The 22635-nt window shown below is 43.8% G+C and overlaps 6 protein-coding genes across 6 annotated transcripts; 1 reads left to right on the top strand and 5 right to left on the bottom strand.

The window, feature by feature from the left end:
• The first annotated feature begins 2674 nt into the window (after positions 1-2674).
• Positions 2675-3134, top strand: LOC144672466 (histone H2AX-like). Its single transcript, XM_078534309.1, has one exon. It carries the CDS (start codon positions 2675-2677, stop codon positions 3065-3067), a length of 393 nt encoding a protein of 130 aa, XP_078390435.1. The 3' UTR covers positions 3068-3134.
• A 444-nt stretch (positions 3135-3578) lies between these two features.
• LOC144672367 (histone H3) lies at positions 3579-3989 on the bottom strand. Its single transcript, XM_078534212.1, has one exon. It carries the CDS (start codon positions 3987-3989, stop codon positions 3579-3581), a length of 411 nt encoding a protein of 136 aa, XP_078390338.1.
• Positions 3990-5994: 2005 nt separating this feature from the next.
• Positions 5995-6306, bottom strand: LOC144672378 (histone H4). The gene has a single exon (XM_078534222.1). It carries the CDS (start codon positions 6304-6306, stop codon positions 5995-5997), a length of 312 nt encoding a protein of 103 aa, XP_078390348.1.
• An 892-nt stretch (positions 6307-7198) lies between these two features.
• Positions 7199-7855, bottom strand: LOC144672502 (histone H1-like). Its single transcript, XM_078534345.1, has one exon. The coding sequence runs from the start codon at positions 7853-7855 to the stop codon at positions 7199-7201; it is 657 nt and encodes a 218-aa protein (XP_078390471.1).
• A 12022-nt stretch (positions 7856-19877) lies between these two features.
• LOC144672361 (histone H3) lies at positions 19878-20288 on the bottom strand. The gene has a single exon (XM_078534207.1). The coding sequence runs from the start codon at positions 20286-20288 to the stop codon at positions 19878-19880; it is 411 nt and encodes a 136-aa protein (XP_078390333.1).
• Positions 20289-21622: 1334 nt separating this feature from the next.
• Positions 21623-21934, bottom strand: LOC144672383 (histone H4). The gene has a single exon (XM_078534228.1). The coding sequence runs from the start codon at positions 21932-21934 to the stop codon at positions 21623-21625; it is 312 nt and encodes a 103-aa protein (XP_078390354.1).
• Between the last annotated feature and the right edge of the window lie 701 nt (positions 21935-22635).

Below are 22635 nucleotides of genomic sequence, written 5' to 3'. Positions count from 1 at the left end.
AATTCCCCTCAAAAGATCTCATGCCATATCTGAAATAAGGAGAAAGTGTAATTTTAATTAGTACAGCATGAATACACAACACGTTCCAGGTCAATATGCTCACTATGATTCATAACGTAAAATCGTTACAAACTGAATCAATCAGATATGAGGTACACAGCATGTAATTTCAAGGGTCTCATTATCATTCACAAAGACTTTTGCCGAGTTGCAGCCTGAATGCTATACCTTAATTCAAACAAAACAAATGAATAAAACCTGTCTTTGTTAAATACAAAGTTTCATGTCTAAATCTGCAACAGAGCCGGGAAACAGTAATAGATTAACGCATTGAAGAAATAGTTTTCACACACATGCATGGGATACATATTTGGTACAGGAGAAAGCTACACATGTACAATAAAGGAAAAATATACACAGAGCACAAATTTGAGATACACGATCGGTACAATCACTGAGATATAGGGAATTAATTCCACCATAGGTGACGTTCACAGGATTGACACTTAAATTTCATGTAAATTAATTCCAAAACTACATCCTGTACCGGACGAAGACAAATGGGAAATGAGTCCTGCACAATCCCACACAAACACTCACACACTCGCAGAGTCATGCTCTAACACACACAGACACACATGCAAAGCAAACTCACACACACATACATAAACACACATGCGCACAAGATCTCTTGCATACATACACAAACACACGCACACAAATACTTAAACACAGGTACACCTAGGACAAACAAAGCATTTATCCAACCACAAACAAAATAGCAGAAAATTAAATGCAGAGATAGAGCCACACACTCAAACACGCGCACACACAAACACACACACACACACAAACACAGATACAGACAAACACGAACACACAAACACACACACACACACACACACAGACACAAACACGCACACACACACGTCAAAAAAAGGAAAAACAGTCAAAAAGACACAGAGGAAACCCACAGTCACATAACATGCCACAGATTGACGAACACAAAACAACGCTCACTCAAAGATGTTGAATCAATCAGTATCTCTTTGAACCTCACATTTATTTCCAGATATTGACAGATTCAAATGGAATTCACTCTCACTGATTGCACCAGGGCATAGAATTAATCCCACTCTTGAGTACATAAGAGATACTTAGCGATACACAGAGGTACAATTAAATCCACCTATAATACAAGATTACTGCTTAGTGCAAAATTAACTCGATCACAGTATACGGATAGCGACTGGACATAATGAAATACACAATTTCTCAATCCTAAACAGAAATTGTGAAATGAAATGAATTCTACACCGCAAGGGAGACAAAACTGAAATTTAGAGTATTAATCCTGCAGTCATACACAGTACCACAAACTGACAGGTGCTGAAGGGTAACACCTTTCGTGTGTAGCACCAGAGACTGATACACACGGAATGAATCTGGCATTTTTACAGCTTGTCAAAAGCTGATGGCAGCAGAAGCAAAGTCCACCTCACAGTCACTTCCAGGCCCTGACAGCTATAGAATAAAATGCATAAATGAATTGCAGTGACGGAGAGGTTCAGAGCTAAAGTCACTATTCCAATGCAGAAAACAGCAAGTGCAGAATATAACAGCTTGTTCCGATCAGTATGGAGGGCGATGAGTTGGCCACTACCATTGCCTCTTTAACGGGGGGCGGGAGGCGAGCTCGGCAAGTTCCAAGAGCAGCATTAGGCCCGTTGCTCCTCGACGTGTGTTCAGAAACGATAAGGTGCAAGTTATTGTGACCTGGCTCCATCTGCAGACCGAACACGAGTCGTGCAACAAGATAAATACTCATTCGGAACCACTTCAAATTGGAGTGAATTAATAACCTGCAATCTGGATACAATATTATAATGTAATTTTATTATTTTAAAATAATATCACACTTGTACATCCAGGCCGATATTGCTTAACCGCAGCACTCGGTAAACGTGAATTTCCGCCGGCTGTTAGGACTGCAAAAAGGTCCGAGTTTAAACACGAATGGATTCCTGGTTTTAAACGCGAGTGAGGTATTTGCGTTTAAAGATGATATAGTACAATAAGGGAGGCCTAACTTTTAATAGTTTGGAACTGACTGTGTTAACTGTAACGGCGATTTTCTGCATGAAATTAGCTCCTCGTTTTACAAATGTGCCGGCGGGATTTTCAATATTGAATAAAACGAAGGATTAGAATCTGTTAAATTGGGGCCTTGAATTTCCGCTTGATGTCAGATACATGAAACTCCGCACTCCCAATCAGAAATTAACAGATACAGGTAAACTGCAGACCAGACAAATTAGTGAGAGATTGAGTGAATATTACATTCTTAGTCTGAAAACTGAATTAGCTATTCCGATTTAAGTGCGATTTATCATTTGATCTATTATTTGGCGGTAGTTTCAAATATGAAATTTATAATCGGTTAGTAACTGACGATTTGGCGCTCTTTCTTTCCGAATTCAATTTCGTGGCGACTCCAGATTGGTGAGTCAGGCAGAGATCTGATTGGCAATGTGAAAAATTTGACGATAATCTTAAGAATATTACAATTAAACAATCAGCTCTGAGCGCACCACCATTCCTCCTGAGGGTATAAGAGAACTGAAAGAAGGCGGATATCAGCATTCTCTGTGAAAGTGCTTGTGAGATTGTTACAATGTCTGGAAGAGGAAAGACCGGTGGGAAAGTTCGGTCCAAGGCCAGGTCTCGCTCCTCCCGGGCCGGACTGCAGTTCCCGGTGGGCCGCGTTCACAGGCTGCTGAGGAAGGGGAACTACGCTGAGCGTGTGGGTGCCGGAGCCCCGGTCTATCTGGCCGCCGTGCTCGAGTACCTGACGGCTGAAATCCTCGAGCTGGCCGGCAACGCGGCCCGGGACAACAAGAAGACCCGCATCATCCCCAGGCACCTGCAGCTGGCCGTCCGCAACGACGAGGAGCTCAACAAGCTGCTGGGAGGGGTGACCATCGCTCAGGGCGGGGTGCTGCCTAATATCCAGGCCGTGCTGCTGCCCAAGAAAAGCGGCGCCGCTGCAGCCACCAAGACCAAGTGAAGCGACCATTCTTTAAACTGAGAACCCAAAGGCTCTTTTCAGAGCCACTCACTTAATCAGTGAAAGGGGCGACCTGTTGTCTATCCGGATCCGCGATAACATCCCTATCGATTCGGAATGACATTATATTTCTCATGCGATCTGTGAAAGCGCTGGTTACAACGAGACGCTGGCGCTGTTGCCTTTTCCAGACATGAAAAGTCTGTGCTGCATCTATATATGACCAATTGCCAATGTTCAGGGAAATGTTCTTTGAATAATTAACTCATCCCATTTCCAATAAAATGATGTAAAATTACAAACAAATATAAACGGAATCACCCCATAACCCCAAATGCAGCAGAGGGAGGGAACAGGATAATCAAAAGGAAAGAAAATAAATTGTAGGTTTGTGGGTTTTAGGTGCTGGAGTTTTTAACAATTGATCGCAGCTCTTTCTCTGACCGACTTGGTGGCTCTGAAAAGAGCCTTTGTGGTTCTCGGGGTAAGTCTAGTGTCGGGAAGGGTCAGTCTAGGCGCGCTCCCCGCGGATGCGGCGGGCCAGCTGGATGTCTTTGGGCATGATGGTGACTCGCTTGGCGTGGATGGCGCACAGGTTGGTGTCCTCAAAGAGCCCCACCAGGTAAGCCTCGCTGGCCTCCTGCAGGGCCATGACGGCCGAGCTCTGGAAGCGCAGGTCGGTCTTGAAGTCCTGAGCGATCTCTCGCACCAGGCGCTGGAAGGGCAGTTTGCGGATCAGCAGCTCGGTGGATTTCTGGTAGCGGCGGATCTCCCGCAGAGCCACAGTGCCGGGCCTGTAGCGATGGGGCTTCTTGACGCCGCCCGTGGCTGGAGCGCTCTTGCGGGCAGCTTTGGTAGCCAGCTGCTTGCGGGGAGCTTTCCCTCCGGTCGACTTGCGCGCTGTCTGCTTGGTCCTGGCCATGATAACAAACGCTGTGGAACACAGACTCTGAGAATGATCAAGCCGCTCTGTGTCTGTCTATTTAAGACATGTCCGTCACCTCCCTCCTGTCCTGATTGGATGCAGCGCAATCCCGCCCAGAAATTTGAAAAGAGCAGCGGGGCTGCATTGATTTCTGGGCCCTGATTGGTGGGGCAGAAACTGACAGTTCATCAATTTCAAAATGCCCGCCAATTTCAGAGGGACGAGTAACTGACATTGAAATAAAGCAAGTTTGAAGGCAGATAAAATAAATCTCAAAGTCGAAATATCACAAGGTCTCAATGTTTGCGAGACCCATTTCGGAAACAGCTCCGACTTCCTGCTTTTGAACGCAGATTAAATTCTTTCATCCCCTGACCGATTGATGGCCGGAGGCCTCATTCCTCCGCCATTTCCGCCAAATCCAGCATGATGCCACCACCAAACACATCTTCCATTCACCCCACCCCGGCGGCATTCCGTAGGGATCGTTCCCTCCGGGACACCCTGGTCCACTCATCCATCAACCCCTCCTCCTCAACCCCCACCTACGGCACGTCCCCTTGCTCACGCAAAAGATGCAACACCTGCCCCTTCACTTCCTCTCTCCTCACCGTCCAAGGGCCCAAACACTCCTTTCAAGTGAAGCAGCATTTCACTTGCTTTTCCCCTAACTTTGTCTACTGCATTCGTTGCTCCCAATGCGGTATCCTCTACATTGAAGAGACCAAACGCAAACTGGGCGACCGCTTTGCAGAACACCTGCGGTCTGTCCGCAAGAAAGACCCAAACCTCCCTGTCGCTTGCCATTTTAACACTCCACCCTGCTCTCTTGCCCACATGTCTGTCCTTGGCTTGCTGCATTGTTCCAGTGAAGCCCAACGCAAACTGGAGGAACAGCACCTCATCTTCCGACTAGGCACTTTACAGCCTTCCGAACTGAATATTGAATTCAACAACTTTAGAACTTGAACTCTCTCCTCCATCCCCACCCCCGTTCCATTTCTTCCCCATTCCTTTTGATTTTTCCAATAATTTATATAGATTTTTCTTTTCTCACCTATTTCCATTATTTTTAAATTTATACCTTTTATGCCCTGTTAGTCTTTCCACCCCACCCCCACTAGAGCTGTACCTTGAGTGTCCTGCCATCCATTCGTAATTAGCACATTCGTTTAGATATCGTCACCTTCAACAACTCTTTATTACTGTTGTCTGTGACATCTTTCGATTATCTGCTCCTATCACTGCTTGCTTGTCCCTACAACGCCCCCCCACCCTCAACTTATCTCTCCCCCCGCCCCCCCACCTTAAACCAGCTTATATTTCACCCCTCTCCTAACTATACTCAGTTCTGTTGAAGGGTCATGAGGACTCGAAATGTCAACTCTTTTCATCTCCGCCGCTGCTGCCAGACCTGCTGAGATTTGCCTTACATTCCCTTTTAAATTCGCATTATTGTATTGATCGCTCTGAAACAGGCCTGAATAAAGCTCTTAAACAACGTGCTTCCTGGAACCAGTCAACATGCTGCATCGATACAGGCTGATCCATATAAAGCTCATCTACAGATACCTCCCAGGTCCTGTCATGTTTCAAAGACTCAGGAAGAGAAAGCGAAGATAAAAAAGACAGGGTTGAAAATAGTGCGAAGAAGCGAGAATGATGTGTCTCAAAATAGTTACTCCTGATCAAAGTGTAATAAATGATGGCCTTTATCTTGTGAACTCGGTGTTAGTTTGGAATCTGTCGTGTTCCTCAGCCAGGCTGGGAATCGAGTTTCTGGAGATTGAAAGGAAGCGAATTCCTGAAAACCGAACGAAATTAAACCATGAAACCTTGTGTAACTCACTATAGTAAAGCGAATAGAGAATGCGCAGATGAAAAAGATGTTTTTATGAACTACATATCGCTTTCCCTCTCCAAGGTCACTGCTCTCAATGTGAGGTTGTGGGCGGCTCTTAGAAGAGCCTTTGGGTTTTGTTATAGGGTCGGGTCGATTTGTTCAGCCGCCGAATCCATAGAGAGTGCGGCCCTGGCGTTTCAGAGCGTACACCACATCCATGGCGGTGACCGTCTTCCGCTTGGCATGCTCGGTGTAGGTGACAGCATCCCTGATCACATTCTCCAGGAAAACCTTCAGCACCCCGCGGGTCTCCTCGTAGATCAGGCCCGAAATTCGCTTGACACCGCCACGGCGAGCCAGGCGGCGGATGGCTGGTTTGGTGATGCCCTGGATGTTATCACGAAGCACTTTGCGGTGCCGCTTTGCTCCGCCTTTCCCCAGTCCTTTGCCTCCTTTCCCTCTGCCAGACATGATGCTCCTTCAGTCAAATCGCTGCTGAATGAGTGGGGAGCGGCTTCAGGTTCCGCTTTTATACAGCCCGCCCCGACCTGACTGAGGAAGGGAGAGTGAGAGAGAGAGAGAGAGTGTGTGTGTGAGAGGCGGGGCGGGAGAGACTGAGTGACAGACAGAACAACCTCTTTGTTAAACCAGCTCTTCCTCCTGCCTGACCGAAATACATTTATTTATCAAATTCTGAAGAGAATTGAACAAAGAGCTTTAAACGTAACTGAAATACTTCAACATCATTAACCAGCTAGCTCGAAAATCGAATTTATTAAATCCAATCCTCTCAGTAATATCCCCCCCTCGATACTGCAATTCTATTAAGCGTCAAATGTTTACGTCTATTTCAATCCCTCTCCTATTCTATACCAACACAACTCTAGACTATCCCCCGACCCCTCCCCTCCACAATGAAATAAAGGGATTGAGAAATTCCCTAACATCTCTTCCAACAGAATTAGAGAAACAACAGGTATGGGCCTTAGTTGTGAGACGGGACATTTGAGCGATGCTCACTCCATTGCAGACTCTCACCCTGCAAATGTGAATAAAGAAAAGATAAACTTTGAATGCACTGGGACACATCCCGGATAGGGAGCTGTAAGGATATCCCTGTGTCTTATTGCACAGTGCGGGAGGGGACGGGTGGAGAGTGTGTCAGTGACTGAGCGGGAAAATGGGATTTAAGTGGAAGGATAAAGAAACATTTCCATCTGAAATCTGCTCCCAGCTCCGAGACAGGGATTAAATGATTAGGGGATCAGCTCTTTCATGTGAAATGTGCGCGGCTCTGAAAAGAGCCTTAGGGTTTAGAGGTTTACAATTTGCTCGGGATCTTTCCCTTCTTTCCTGTCTTTGCTTATCTCCCTTTGGGCTTGGCCCTCGCTATCGCCACTTTTTTGACGCCCGACACCTTCTTGGCCGGAGACTTTTTCTTGGGGGCTGCTTTCTTCACCGGCTTTTTTGGAGTTGCCGCCTTCTTGGCTGTTTTCTTGGCCGCTGCTTTCTTCGCTGGGGATTTCTTGGCCGCTGCTTTCTTGACTGGAGTTTTCTTGGCCGGTGCTTTCTTGACTGGAGTTTTCTTGGCCGCTGCATTCTTTGCTGTCACCTTCTTGGCTGCCGCTTTCTTCACTGGAGATTTCTTGCCAGCTGCTACCTTCGCCTTCTTTCCCACTTTCCCCGGGGTTGGGTTCTTAGGGACTTTGAAGGAGCCCGAGGCGCCAGTGCCCTTGACCTGAACCAGGAAGCCATTCTTCACATTCCTCTTGATGCTTTGCTTGATCTGGGAGCCGAGTTTCTCCACATCCAGCCCTTTGCCGCGCAGCGCCTTCTTGATCGCGGGCAGCGACATCCCCTTGCGATCGCTGCAATCCGCCACAACCTTGAGGATCTGCTCGCCCAGCTTGGGACCGGCTGCACTGCTCCGGGGAGCCGCCTTCTTCTTCTTCTTGGGAGTCTTGACCTGGGCGGCGGGAGCGGCTGGAGGAGCCGTTTCGGCGGCTGCAGTATCGGTCATGTTCCGGGACTCTGCACAAAAGTGTCTCTGTCAATGTGAACGGGCTCAGAAATGAAGCCGCTGGTGGCGGCACTGAGCAACTTAAAGGCAGCGAGCGGACGGGGCGGAGACAGGCTGCTGTCAGCTCCGGGCTGCTGCTGCCTCTCTGTGTTTTTCTCTCCTCACAAACTCCCCAATTCCATGGAAATTCCGGCTCTCCAGTGTCCCAGACTAAATCCTTCTTTTCTCTGACATTGTAATGTTTGCTGTCGAAAAGATTTGACGCGAATTGAAGACTCGAGTTTCGATTAAAACCGGATTTACTGCGGCTCCTTCGCCCGATCTCTGACAAGTCCTCTACTTTTCGACTGAAATCTAGATAACAACCAAGAAATTGTCTTTAAATCTCACTTTGGCGTCAAGTTGGGGAAAAGAGGGAACTTATGAATAGAAAATATTTTTAGTTTAGGCAAGCAGAACTCGGAAATCTCATGATCAGAACGGACACACAAACACAGTTTCATTCCTCTGACTCTCCCGCCCAGTTCCAACACTCTCTTACACAATGTTCACATCTACATGTTTACAGGGAACAGCGGTCAATAATGTGAAGCTCTCAGGCGTGAATTCCTCCTCTTTTTCGTACTTTGCTCCCTTTCCTTTGAAGAATATTGTCGATTGTAAACTCAGCGAACGTTTAGCTCTCTGTGGCATGGGAGCCGTAGATGGTCTCATTCGCAGATTGGTGTTTAACAGCGAGGTTGAGTGTGTTGGGCTACAGGAAGATATAGATGGGATGGTCAAATGGGCAGATAAGAGGCAGATGGAGTTTTACCGTGAAAAGTGTGAGGTGATACACTTTGGAAGGAGTAATTTGACAAGGAAGTATTCAATGAACCGCATGACACTAGGAAGTTCTGAGGAACAAAGAGACCTTGGCGTGTGTGTCCCTAGATCTCTGAAGGCATAGGGTCATGTTAGTGGGGTGGGGGAAAGGCATATGAGACACTTGCCTTAATCAATCGAGGCATAGATTACAAAAGTAGGGAGGTCATGTTGGAGTTGTATAGAGCCTTGGTGAGGCTACAGCTGGAGTACAATCTGGTGGCCACATTATAGGAAGGATGTGATTGCACTGGAGGTGGTGCAGAGCAGATTCACCAGGATGTGGCCTGGTATGAAACATTTAGGTTATGAATAGAGGTTGGATAGTCTAGTGTTGTTTACGTTGGAGCAGAGAAGACTGATGGGCGACCTGATCGTGGTGTACAAGATTATGAGGGGCATATACAGTATGGATAGGGAGCAGGTGTTCCCCTTAGTTGAAGGGTCAGTCACAAGGGGGTATAAGTTCAAGGTGAGGGGCAGGTGGTTCATGGCGACTGTGAGGAATAACTTTTTTAACCCAGAGGGTGGTGACAGTCTGGAATGCGATGCCTGGGAGGGTGGTGGAGCCAGGTTTCCTCACATCCTTTTAAAAGTACCTGGATGAGCACTTGGCACGTCATAACATTCAAGCCTATGGGCTAAGTGCTGGTAAATGTGATTAAGTAGGTAGGTCAGGTGTTTCTCACGTGTCAGTGCAGACTCGATGGGCCGAAGGGCCTCTTCTGCACTGTGTGTGATTCTGTGATATATGATTTCACGCTATTGTCTGAAAAGCTCACATCAAGATGTTTATTTCTGATGACAATACAAATTAGCTGCTCCCGGTCCCTCCAAACTTCCCTGTTTATGTTGCTCCTACTGAACTGACGGGTCAAAATTTCACAGTTTGCAATGTACCCCAATCTCAACAACCAGAGCGGGCCAGTTATATATGAACACAAATTCGCGCATAGTCAAGTTCCTGACAATGAAAGGGCTTTTCAGAGCTCGCTTCGATTTTTGATTGGAGATGAACCGATGAAATAAAAGCAAAATAGTGCAGGTGTTGGAAATCTGAAAAACAAAAATAGCTGGAAAAACTCAGCAGCTCTGAGAGCCTCTGTGGAGAGGAAGACAGAGTCAACTTTTCGAGTCAGTGTGACTCTCCTTCGGGTGAAATCAATTTTGAAATCAGATCAAATGTCAGGCCTGAATTTCCGAGAGGAGAAGGAACAGTGACATTCTGACTCATAACACGGGGGGAGTGTTCACATTGCCAGTGTATATTGACCTATCATTAACATTAGTAACTTGCACAGCACCAGAAGTCGCGAGATAGGGGGGAGAGGGAGCAAGATTGAAGGAGATAGAAGGAGCAAGGGAGGGAGAGGCAGAGAAATCGCTCTCTCTATTGCTACCACGTGTCAATATAGCAATGAGTGGCCCTCATATCTATCATCGGATAGAGGCATACAGATCATCTGTATTTCAATAGAATATAAAAATATGAGAATTAATAATTTTGTCCCAAACATCCTTTAGAACCAGAGAGGGATATAATTCTCTTGAAATTATTCAGTGAATTTTCCTGACTAGATTCCAGAAATGATGCTGTTGACTGATGAGGGAATCATAAACAAGTTGAACTTTTAATCATTGGAAATTAGAAGATTGAGAGTTTTTCTTTTTGAAAGACCGAAGATGCTGAACCTGATCGGGAAAACTAATTTAAAACTGACAGACCCACAGAGGTGAGAGATGACGTGATTCAGCTCCAGCTAATACTGGGCCAGAGGGAGACACATTTCTATCACACACACAGAAGTAATGCCAGTGGGTGAGGTGAATAGTATCCGAAATGTAATGATCCATAACCTCTGGAGCTCTCTGTAAACTTTGGATAAAAAATGTTCGAATTGACACTCAGTGACTGAGAGGTTCAAACTGATTTTATTAAACAGTGATTTTAAGACCAGACATTAACTTCTGCCTGGTCACAGCAAACACATAGATTCACTGGGCGGATTGATTTGCTAAACCTGTGAATGAACAGCAAAGATGCTGCAGGGAGCGATATCAGTTTGAGCTTCATACAGGAGTCGTCCACCTGCCTGAAACTCTGCCCGTTCCACACAGACCCATTGTGATGCTCAAGCTGGAGAACATTGACTGAGGGGAGGAGCAAATGACGTTTGTTCTGTGACGTCTCTTCCAGAGAAGCGCGTGCGCATTGTTGACCTCCTTCAGTTTCCCCATACATGACTAGAAGAGCGCATGCGCCCAGTGAGCGGGAGATCTTTGTTTCAAACAGATAGAAATGGAAATCTTAGGGCCCGGGTAAGCGAGTAAACAGCGTTCTGATTCCAGCAGGTCGCCGGTTTGTCAGTGTGGACACAGAAATCATCATTGACTCGGGGTAAGTTCAGGGAGAACCGGGGGCTGTTTGTAAGAGGCGGAGCGGAGCAAGAACGTGTTCCGGAACTTGGAGTGAGCGGTTGAACGGAGAGAGTCCTTTATGGGACTGTCTGTGGCGCTGCTGAGGGAGACAGAACTTGAGGAAGCTGCAATTGAAAACTATTGGGATTTTCTCTCCTCAAACCTGTAATGCATATTCCAAGTATAGCTGCTGATTCATGCAACTTGTCGGCATTTGGACAGTGAACAGTCGAAACAGGCAGAGAGTAAGGAGGAGAGAAACCATGTAGGGGACACGTATTGGAGGCACCAGCTATTAAGATATAAACATTTTAGCACCGGCTAGGAGCAGGATATTGAAATCTGAACTGTCTTTGTTTCCTCGGGGAGTGTCACCCTTGGAGCCATACAGATGTGGATTGTTTCTGAGTGTCACTCAATTGCTTGATAACTACCAAAGCAGGTTGCTGACGTGGAATCAGACACTGTAGTTTTTATTGTTTCGTTATGTTTTGCATCTAGATGTATATTTTTTTATTTATTGTCAGTTGAAAGATTACGTTGACCTATTGTCTTTCAATGTCCTCTGCTGATTTTGAGTTATAAGACTTTTGTTTCTTCCCCCAGGCAAATCAATGAAAGGATCAGTTTCAAGCTGATGATATCCCAGGAAAAATAAAAGTCTAGCCACCTCTTTCTAACTGACAGCAGGTACGATGTTACTCCGAGAGTGCAGAGATACAGACAGAACATCAGCTCCACCATCACCGAGAACAGAAATAGTCAGGCTCAAATTGATCTCAAAACTAGGTACAAATGCTCCATCCAATGGTCAGACACTCAGGGGAGGTGGAATAATTTTACCACAGTACACTCCTACTCAGTACTGCTTAATTGCAGGTCCACCAATTGCAGTCAACAATCACAGCCATTATCAGATTGAAGGGCAGCCCTTTCATGTCACAAGAGTAGAACATCGCCTGTAATTTAAATACCAGGTATTAAAGCTGATTGAAATTTACAGAATTAATCCTTCAGTGCACCCAGCATTCATAAAGCAACACCATAAATTCAACACCAAAGATCCCATATAATATCTTTTTTTAAATTCATTCACAGGATGTGGCTTTGCTGGCTGTGCCACCATTTAGTTGCCCTTGAGAAGGTGGTGGTGAGCTGCTTTCTTGAACCCCTGCTGTCCACGTGGTGTAGGTACACCCACAGTGCTGTTAGGGAGTCAATTCCAAATTTTTTCCCCAGCAACAGTGAAGGAACAGGATATATTTCCAAGTCAGGATGGTGGAGTGACTTGGAGTGGAAATTCTAGCTGGAGGTGTTCCCATCTACCCTCAGGGTCAACGGGGCTGAGTTTAGTCGTTTTTGTTTCCGGTGCCTCACTCAATGTCGGGTGGTCCATCTGATTCCATTCCATTTTTGTGACTTTTTAGCAGTTTATTACAACTGTGTGGCCAAGTGGGTCTAACACAACACCGCATGTCGGCCAGACCAGGTAAGGACAACAGGTTTCCTGCATTAGTGCACCAGATGGATTCTTACAAGAATCGACAATGGTCACCATTATTCTTTTAATTCCAGATTTTTATTGAATTCACAATCCGCCAAACCTCGGCAGGATTCGAAACCGTGTCCCCAGAGTATTACCCTAGGTCTTTGGATTAATAGCCCAATGACAACATCACCACACCATCGCCTCCCCTGATAATGATAAAGTACATATTCATTAAGACAGACACACATACACATCACGTGCCAGAGCAATATTCTCACTAATAGTTATATCAACAGATCTCTACAAACAAGATAGGTTAAACCTTAACTGACAAAGCAGATATTGACAAGTACAGCAAATAACATTTCACCGCTCTCATAGGAGAGACTGACAGATACAGAAGAAACCTGAATTCCCATGACAGGGGCAGATGCTTACATTGTAAAACCACAGACACATACCAGCGATAGAGAGGTGCAGAATAAAATCCTTTTTTCCACATCAGAATTTTCAAAATAAGAAGAAAATGGGTACCCAGAAAGCAGAAGTTGATAGCTACGCTAAAATCACACATGAACATGCATCAAAATCTGTAGGTTTGGGTTGAGGGGTTGGGAGGAGGGAACGAATGGTCTATGCTCACACACTAAATTGAAAGCTGCAATGTGAACATCACACTCAAGTAATACAGGCTGACATGTTCACGGCAAAACCGACAATGACCTACAAGGTGCATAAAGACCTGGAGGAAAGACAATACTCACCTACAAGAATATGATAAGCATAGGGCACATTCTCATGCCGGGGACTGAAAGCAAATAATTAAATTCTCATTCATTTAAAATAGCCTAAGAGTTTCAACATATTTATTTTTCCATGATCATACTTCTGACCCTGACCCAAACAACAGGAAAATGAATCAAACTGACATATCACAGAATTACTGATACAGAATAAAATCAGCACATCTATATACCAGTAACTGAGAGTTAAGTAGTAAAATATGCATTACATGTCAGCAACAGTGAATGCAAAATGCATCCTCACATGTCAGTCACTGGCAGCTGCAGAGTAATAGCCACAAGTGCATTACAGAGAGTTAAATACCCAGAGTAAAGCTGTACTGCTCACAAAAAATATCTGCATTGAATAGTAATAGTATTGTAACACCTCAAGTGTGCAACATGATGTATGTTGATAACTCCAATATCATTGCGCTGTCTGACTGTCTGTAATGACCATATTGAAATGATTGTAATATTCATTGAATGTATTGAAGCATCTCGTGATCCATGTCTAAAAGTTGAATCTGTTTTCACTTCTTGTGATGGCGATTTAGAAATTTTCTTTCAGATGTTTTATAAATAAAGTATATATATTTTTTAAAAACCCATAATTAATTCCAAACATGTATAAAAGAAATCAGTCACACAGCAGCAAATAACTTGGTGCATTTTAAAATCCCCATTCACAGACAGGTAAACAATAAGACTCATAGTAACATGTTAAAAAGTGACAGATACAGGGGGAACTGACATTCGCATAGCATTCTATGAAAAGTGCAGAAAAAAAAAAATTCTACCATTCTAGAAACATGCACATGTGCACACACGCACACCAAATTCTACGTTGAAACCCTGTCAGAATTGAAGTGAAACATATTTGTCAGACATTGGCAGGTGCACAGTGATGCCATATTCACTTGTTGGAAATTAACACGTACAAGGGTAGGAAGAAACACCAACAATGCAGGAAATACTCAGCAAGGAAGCCAGCACCTGTTCAGAAAGGCTGAGAGTGAACATGACAGTTCAATGACCTTTTCTGATGTCAGAATTTTCAGGTGGAGGGTAATTCAGCTCCTGACTCCACAGATGTTGTCTGGCCTGCTCAGTATTTCCAGCAATTGTGTTTCCTTTTTCTTGAGATTTCAAGCATCCACCTGTAGATATTTTGTTTTTGCTTTTGCTACAGATTATAAACATTCCTTCATGTCAAAATCTGACAATTGCAAAGGAAATCCCATATTCAGGCACCAAAATTAAACAGATTCTGATCAAAAAGGATCGTTCACCTCATTAGAAAGTGACAATAACAGAATGGAATATATCACTCCTATAACAGAGATATCAATCCCAAACAGAAACAAATCAGGACTGATTAAAATCCACAATCGTAGATCAGATACTGAAATTCACAGTAAATGCAGAGTCTCATTAAAAATGCTAACTTTAACAAAAGTAAAAATGCTCACATCAGAGGCTAGAAACGAGCAGACAATTTGAATACCACACTCTCATATCTGAAAGGGTCAGGTACGGGTAACATGCACACTTCCATACCAGAAGCTGAATATTACAACTTAAAGCCAAGGCTATCCTAAGGGAAAAGCTAAAACTGGATATGTACAAAATGTACCTTTACCAGCATGCCAGATACTTGTGAGTGCCAGTCAATGTGCACATGTACATATTGAAAAATGACAGATAGAGAGAAAAGTCCATTCACACATAAGATAGACAAAAGGAGCATAAACAGGCACACACACCCACACACACACCCACACACACACAGACAGGTGCACACACACAGACAGGCTTACACACAGTTCAATAATCACACAATTTCATAACATTACTAAGAGAATCTGAGTAAATCTTAGAATTTCTTTACAAGAGAAGAATGGTTAAAGAATATTTGTGACACATCCAGAATAAAAAACTGAAACATTTATGGTATTTCCTAATTTTCATGCCAGAGATTGGGAATCAGTCTCAAATACATGTTTACATGTTAAAAACTGAAAAAGAAAGAGTGTAAATTCACATTAACTTACCAGACACGTAACAAAACTGTCAAATGCCAAGTAAGAGCAACACACATATTCACATTCACATGCCACAAAGAGGGAGAAAAAAAAGTCACTTGCAAGTAATGAAGTGCTACAAAGTAATGCTCATACAACAGATATTCACAGGGACAGTGTAACACTAGCACTCACTTACCAGTAACTGACAGGCACCATGTCAAAATCACATTTTGGCATCTTAGAAATTAATAAATACAACAGGAGAATAAAAACTAATCATACTCACATACCTGAAAATGCACACAATTATACAGAACTTACATTCATTTATAAAACAAAACTGTAAAATAGAGAATGAAACACATCTTATGCTAAAAAAAAAAATGACATGGGTGGATTTTCTAAACAGTCAGTCACTCACAGCAAAAATTAACGTGCAGTGTAATTACAAACAAATCCTGAGAGTTACAGACCAACTTCACACTTCCATTCCAGCGAAAATAATATATTTGATACAGGTTAAAATACCTAAATGGATCCCAGTGACTTTACATGCAATTCATAGAATTAATTGCAGCAAAGAAGGGGGATCCCAATTCCAATAAGATGACAAAATAATCTTTTCACCCATATGTTATGAAAGTGAAATTCAGCATCATTTTTAAAAATGAAAACATTACTCAAATAATAGTACAGGCCTGCAAATTAATAAATTAATATGCAGTGGAAACAATGGTAAACATAAAATGGTTGAAATGATCAATTTAAAAAGAAGTGAACAAATCTCAGCTCACAAACAATGCTATGCATCGACAGATGAGGCTAGTAACTAAGGTGGATACATAATAGTGACAACTATAAAAGTTATAACATAAGCAAGATGAAAAGTGAGCTTGTTCCAACACAAGATACTTGCAGCATCGTTCACAGAGAACAGAGATGCTGCCAGGTCATTATGTCCACTGTCACGAGTAAATAATTATTCATTCCCACACTGTTTCAAAGGGAAGAGACAACTGTTCAATCCAAAAGACAAACTGCTCCGGAGAGTCTTAATATGGTTTATATTTCCATCTACCATATAATCCAGCAGACCAATCAAAGGATTAAAAGAAAACACAACAAATATCATACTCTCTCTTTCATTCTCATCAGATATTACTTAAATCTTCTTAGCCAGAACAGAAAAAAGATAGCTCACTGTACGTTACTTAATAAATTGCAATGCAGTACCTCAGAATTTAGTCAGGGCTATATATTTCATAGCAGTCTAAGAAAATATTCACCAGGATGTTGCCTGGGATGAAACATTTAAGTTATGAAGAGAGGTTGAATAGTCTTGGGTTGTTTTCGTTGGAGCAGAGAAGGCTGAGGGGCGACCTGAGCGAGGTGTGCAAGATTATGAGAGGCATGTGCAGGGTGGATAGGGAGCAGCTGTTCCCCTTGGCTGAAGAGTCAGTCACAAGGGGGCGTAAGTTCAAGGTGAGCGGCAAGAGGTTTATGAAGGATGTGAGGAACAAATTTTTACCCAGAGGGTGGTGGCGGTTTGGAATGCGCTGCCTGGGAGGGTGGTGGAGGTGTGTTGCCTCACATCCTTTAAAAAGTACTTGGATGAGCACTTGGCACATCATCACATTCAAGGCTAAGGGGCCAAGTGCTGATAAATGGGATTAGGTAGGTAGGTCAGCTGTTTCTCACGTGTTGTTGCAGTCTCGATGGGCTGAAGGACCTCATCTGCACTGTGTGATTCTGTGATTCTATGAAAAGCTCTGCATGAATAAAGGTACAATGGTAATTCCTTGACTACAAACTGCATCAATTACATTTGAGGCTATATAGTTGATTGAAGGTGATGTAGCTATTCACAATTGTTTTCACAGAGCTACAGATTGAGTACCATTTTTGAACTCCTATGCAACTACAGAATATAACTTATGGCTATAACATTGGTAGAACCCATGTTATAGGTTAAACCAAAAATGGGCAGACATGTTCAATACAACATTCAAACACGACAGGGGAGACAGAATATGATCCCCAATTCAAACTCAATGAGTGTCACAGAATGGTAGGCCCATCAATCCTGGCCCAAAACTTTTTCAGATTGAAAGACAATCCATTCCTTTCACAAGAGTGGAGTCTTAGCATTAAATCTGTGCATTTCAATCAGCTGTATATGTGAAGCTAAGAATGTACCCAGACGCCACGCAGAGGAACATATTAAATTACACACCAAAGATCTCATACAATATCTGAAATAAAGGTAAAATATAATTTTAATGAATACAGACCTTAATACACAACATGTGCCATATCAATATTCTCACTAAGAATCATAATGTAAGTTCTCTGAACACTTCTTGTTTACCCTTAGTACTTACTCTTGGAAAGCACCAAGGCTGAAAGATAAATAATGAACCCCACATTCACTTAGCCTACCTGAAACTGAAGGATACCAAAATAATCTCATTCATATAGAATCATAGAGGCCATAACATCATAGAAATAACTCCACAAACACATACCTTACCCGACGCTGTCATGTACAATTTAATCCCAAAATCATGCATTGTACTAGGCACTGAAAGACATGCAGAGAGTGGCACATTCCCATGCAATAGCAGATGCAGGGATAATTTGAATGAATCACACTCACTGTCAGCTAAATGAGTGAATACACACTCCATCAATTTAAGGGACTAATAAATATAGAGCAAGAAACTAACAATATATTTGGAAGCAATGCATTATTCAACCACATATAGAGTAGCAGGGAATTAAATGGAGAGCAGGAGCCACAGACATACACAAATCTTTTTAGAAAAGTCTTAAGGACGCAGAGCCAAAAACCCACAATGACATAAAATTGCCCAGATTGACTGACACACAAAAAAATATTGTTCTCAAACAGCTTGGCTGGATCCGTATCAACTTCATTCTCACATTTAGTTCCAGATATTGATAGATTCAGATGGAATCCCTCTCTCACGGATAGTACCAGAAAATATTGCAGATAGAATGAATGCACTCTTCCATACATAGCAGGTACAGAGTACTACACAGAGGGCAAAATGTATTCATCCACATACAATGCAACACACTGATGGGTACAGGATTAATTCAACTCTATCACAGTATTCAAGTAACTGAAAACACTTAATAAAACACACAACTCATCAATTCTTAACAGATATGGTGAAAGAAAAAAACGAATTCAATGCCCACAGGGTCCAAAATTTACATTTAGAGTATTAATTCTGCAGCCATATACAGAACCACAACAGGCACATAACAAAGGTTAGCAACATTCATACACAGCACCAGAGGCTGATACATACAGAATGAATATGACACTTATACACAGTCAACAACTGATAAGTCCTGATTAAAATCCATGTTCACATGCTACATTAAAAAGTTGAAAAGTGAGCATCATATTCAAAGAACGGACAATGATATACAAGGTGCAGAGAGTCCTAACAAAAGCCCATATTCACATGCCAGAATATGTTGAACAAAGAGAAAGAGGACTGGAAAAAAGGTCCGAGATTAAACCCGAATGGATTCCGGATCTTAAAAGCGAATTTGGGGCTTGTGACCAAATATGATATAGTGCAATAAGGGAGACCAATCTTTTAAAAAATGGAAATGACTGTGTTATATGTTAAGGCAATATTCTGTATCAAATTAATTATTCGTTTTACATACGTTTCGTCGGGCTTTTCAATGTTCAATAAAACAAAGGCTCGGTTCCTGCAAAATTGGCGCTTTAATTTCTGCTTCATGTCAGAGACATGAAACTCCGCACTCAAAAGTCAGAAACTAACAGATACAGGTAAGCTGCAGGATGTCCAAAAGATGGAAAGAGTTGGGTGAATCGTGCATTGTTATAATTTAAAAAGGGAATTAGCTATTACGATTTCAGTGCGGTCTTTCCAAATTTGAAATATATAATGGGTTAGTAACTGACGATTTCGCGCCATTACTTTAGGAAGTCAACCACGTGACGTCTCCACGTTGGTGAATCAAGCAGAGATCTGATTGGTAATATAAAGGAACATTACCAGCTGTAATAAAATGGACCAATAAGCATTGATCGCACCGCCATTCCTCCCAAAGGTATAAGATAAGTCAATGCGTGGACCCTCCACATTGGTCACTCAAACAGAGATGTAACTGATAACGTGCAGAAGCCAATGGGATGTGTGTTTTCCTCAATTGTCACTACTTGGGAAAACGTTCCTGGAATAATAAAATAACCGTCTTTCAAATGTTCTCCAAAGCCCAACAAATGTAGCAAAGGAAAGGTATAGGGTGAAATACAATGAAAATTATATGCAGAAGAGGTGGCGTCTTTTAACAATAGATCGCAGCTCTTTCTCTGACCGACTTGGTGGCTCTTAAAAGAGCCTTTGTTGCACATGGTGCTGGGGGTCGGGTTTTTAGGCGCGCTCCCCGCGGATGCGGCGGGCCAGCTGGATGTCCTTGGGCATGATGGTGACTCGCTTGGCGTGGATGGCGCACAGGTTGGTGTCCTCAAAGAGCCCCACCAGGTAAGCCTCGCTGGCCTCCTGCAGGGCCATGACGGCCGAGCTCTGGAAGCGCAGGTCGGTCTTGAAGTCCTGAGCGATCTCTCGCACCAGGCGCTGGAAGGGCAGTTTGCGGATCAGCAGCTCGGTGGATTTCTGGTAGCGGCGGATCTCCCGCAGAGCCACAGTGCCGGGCCTGTAGCGATGGGGCTTCTTGACGCCGCCCGTGGCTGGAGCGCTCTTGCGGGCAGCTTTGGTAGCCAGCTGCTTGCGGGGAGCTTTCCCTCCGGTCGACTTGCGCGCTGTCTGCTTGGTCCTGGCCATGATAACAAACGCTGTGGAACACAGACTCTGAGAATGATCAAGCCGCTCTGTGTCTGTCTATTTAAGACATGTCCGTCACCTCCCTCCTGTCCTGATTGGATGCAGCGCAATCCCGCCGAGAAATTTGAAAGGAGCAGCGGGCTGCATGGATTCCTGGGCCCTGATTGGTGGAGCAGAAACTGACAGTTCATCAATTTCACAATGCCCGCCAATTTCAAAGGGACGAGTAACTGACATTAAAATAAACCTAGTTTGAAGGCAGATAAAATCAATCTGAATGGACAAATATCACAAGGTCTCAATGTTTGCGAGCCCCATTTCGGTCCCAGCTCCGACTTCCTGCTTTTGAACGTGGATTAAATTCTCATTCATTCCCTGATCGGTTTACAGCAGGCTGGAATAAAACTCCTATTGATGGGCGGAATTTTGGGTCTCACATTTAAAACTGATCAACCTTATCGGTTTATTCATGTCAAAGCCCTATAGATGTTATAGAGAGAATGGCTTGGCTCTTGTTTCTAGTGTTTTATGGCTGGGGGAGGCGATGTGGGTGTGCGGATTGCGCACCCTTTCTGTAAATCAAGTTAATATCTAAGTTTACATATTTGATCTATCTTCCACAATGTGCGTAAATGCATCTTCGCAGTCCAAACCATGCACCAAAAGCAGATCATCCACTTCACCCTTCCGTCCGTCCTGAGATGCAGAATCGAGGTGATTAAGTGTAGTCAGATTTTTCTATCAGCCTCTCAATATTCGCCTGACATTCCCGTTTAAATTCGGGTTATTTCATTGATCGCCCTGATACAGGCCAGAATAAAGTTGTTCAGTGCTCCCTGGAACCAGACAACATGCTGCATCGGTACAGGCTAATCCATTTAAAGCTGGTATACTGGTACCCCCCACACCCTGTCATGTCTCAACGACCCAGGAACAGATGGCGAAGAAAAAAGACAGGGTGATAATGGGGCGAAGAAGCGAGAATGATGTGTCTCAAAATAGTTACTCCTGATTAAAGTGTAATAAATGATGGCCTTTATCTTGTGAACTCGGTGTTAGTTTGGGAGCTGTCGTGTTCCTCAGTCAAGCTTTGAATCGAGTTTCGGCAGGAATCATGGAAACGAATTCCTGAAAACCGAACTAAATTAAACCATGAAACTTGTGTGACTCACGATCATATTGTTAATGGAAAATGCGCAGATGGAAAGGCTGTGTTTATATAAAACTACATCTCGCTTTCCCTCTCCAGCTCTGAAGTCACTGCTCTCAATGTGAGGTTGTGGGCGGCTCTTAGAAGAGCCTTTGGGTTTTGTTATAGAGTCGGGTCGATTTGTTCAGCCGCCGAATCCATAGAGAGTGCGGCCCTGGCGTTTCAGAGCGTACACCACATCCATGGCGGTGACCGTCTTCCGCTTGGCGTGCTCGGTGTAGGTGACAGCATCCCTGATCACATTCTCCAGGAAAACCTTCAGCACCCCGCGGGTCTCCTCGTAGATCAGGCCCGAAATGCGCTTGACACCGCCACGGCGAGCCAGGCGGCGGATGGCTGGTTTGGTGATGCCCTGGATGTTATCACGAAGCACTTTGCGGTGCCGCTTTGCTCCGCCTTTCCCCAGTCCTTTGCCTCCTTTCCCTCGGCCAGACATGATTCTTCTTCAGTCAAATCGCTGCTGAATGAGTTGGGAGCTGCTTCACGTTCCGCTTTTATACAGCCCGCCCCGACCTGACTGAGGAAGGGAGAGAGAGAGAGAGAGAGAGAGAGTGTGTGTGTGTGTGTCAGAGGCGGGGCGAGACAGCCTGAGTGACAGTCAGGGCAATGTCTCTGGTCAGACAGTCCCTCCTCCTGCCAGCCCGAAGTACATTTAGTTATCAAATTCTGAAGAGAGCTGAACAGAAAACTTTAAACGTAACTGAAATACTTCAACATCATAAACCAGCTATTTTGAAAATCGAATGTATTAAATCCAATCCTCTCAGTAATATTCCCCCCTCGATACTGCATTTCAATCAAGAGTCAAATGTTTGCATCTATTTCAATCCCTCTCCTATTCTATACCAACACAACTCTAGACTATCCCCCGAACCCTCCCCTCCAGGCTGCCAAAAGGGATTTAGAAATTCCCTAACATCTCTTCCAACAGAATTAGAGAAACAACAGGTATGGGCCTTAGTTGTGAGACGGGACATTTGAGCGATGCTCACTCCATTGCTGACTCTCACCTTGAAAATGTGAATAAAGGAAAGATAAACATTGAATGCACTGGGACACATTCCGGATAGGGAGCTGTAAGGATATCCCTGTGTCTTATTGCACAGTGCGGGAGGGGACGGGTGGAGAGTGTGTCAG

Source organism: Cetorhinus maximus, chromosome 38, assembly GCF_964194155.1.
Source record: "Cetorhinus maximus chromosome 38, sCetMax3.hap1.1, whole genome shotgun sequence".
NCBI lineage: Eukaryota > Metazoa > Chordata > Chondrichthyes > Lamniformes > Cetorhinidae > Cetorhinus > Cetorhinus maximus.
This window is presented reverse-complemented; position numbering and strand designations above follow the sequence as displayed.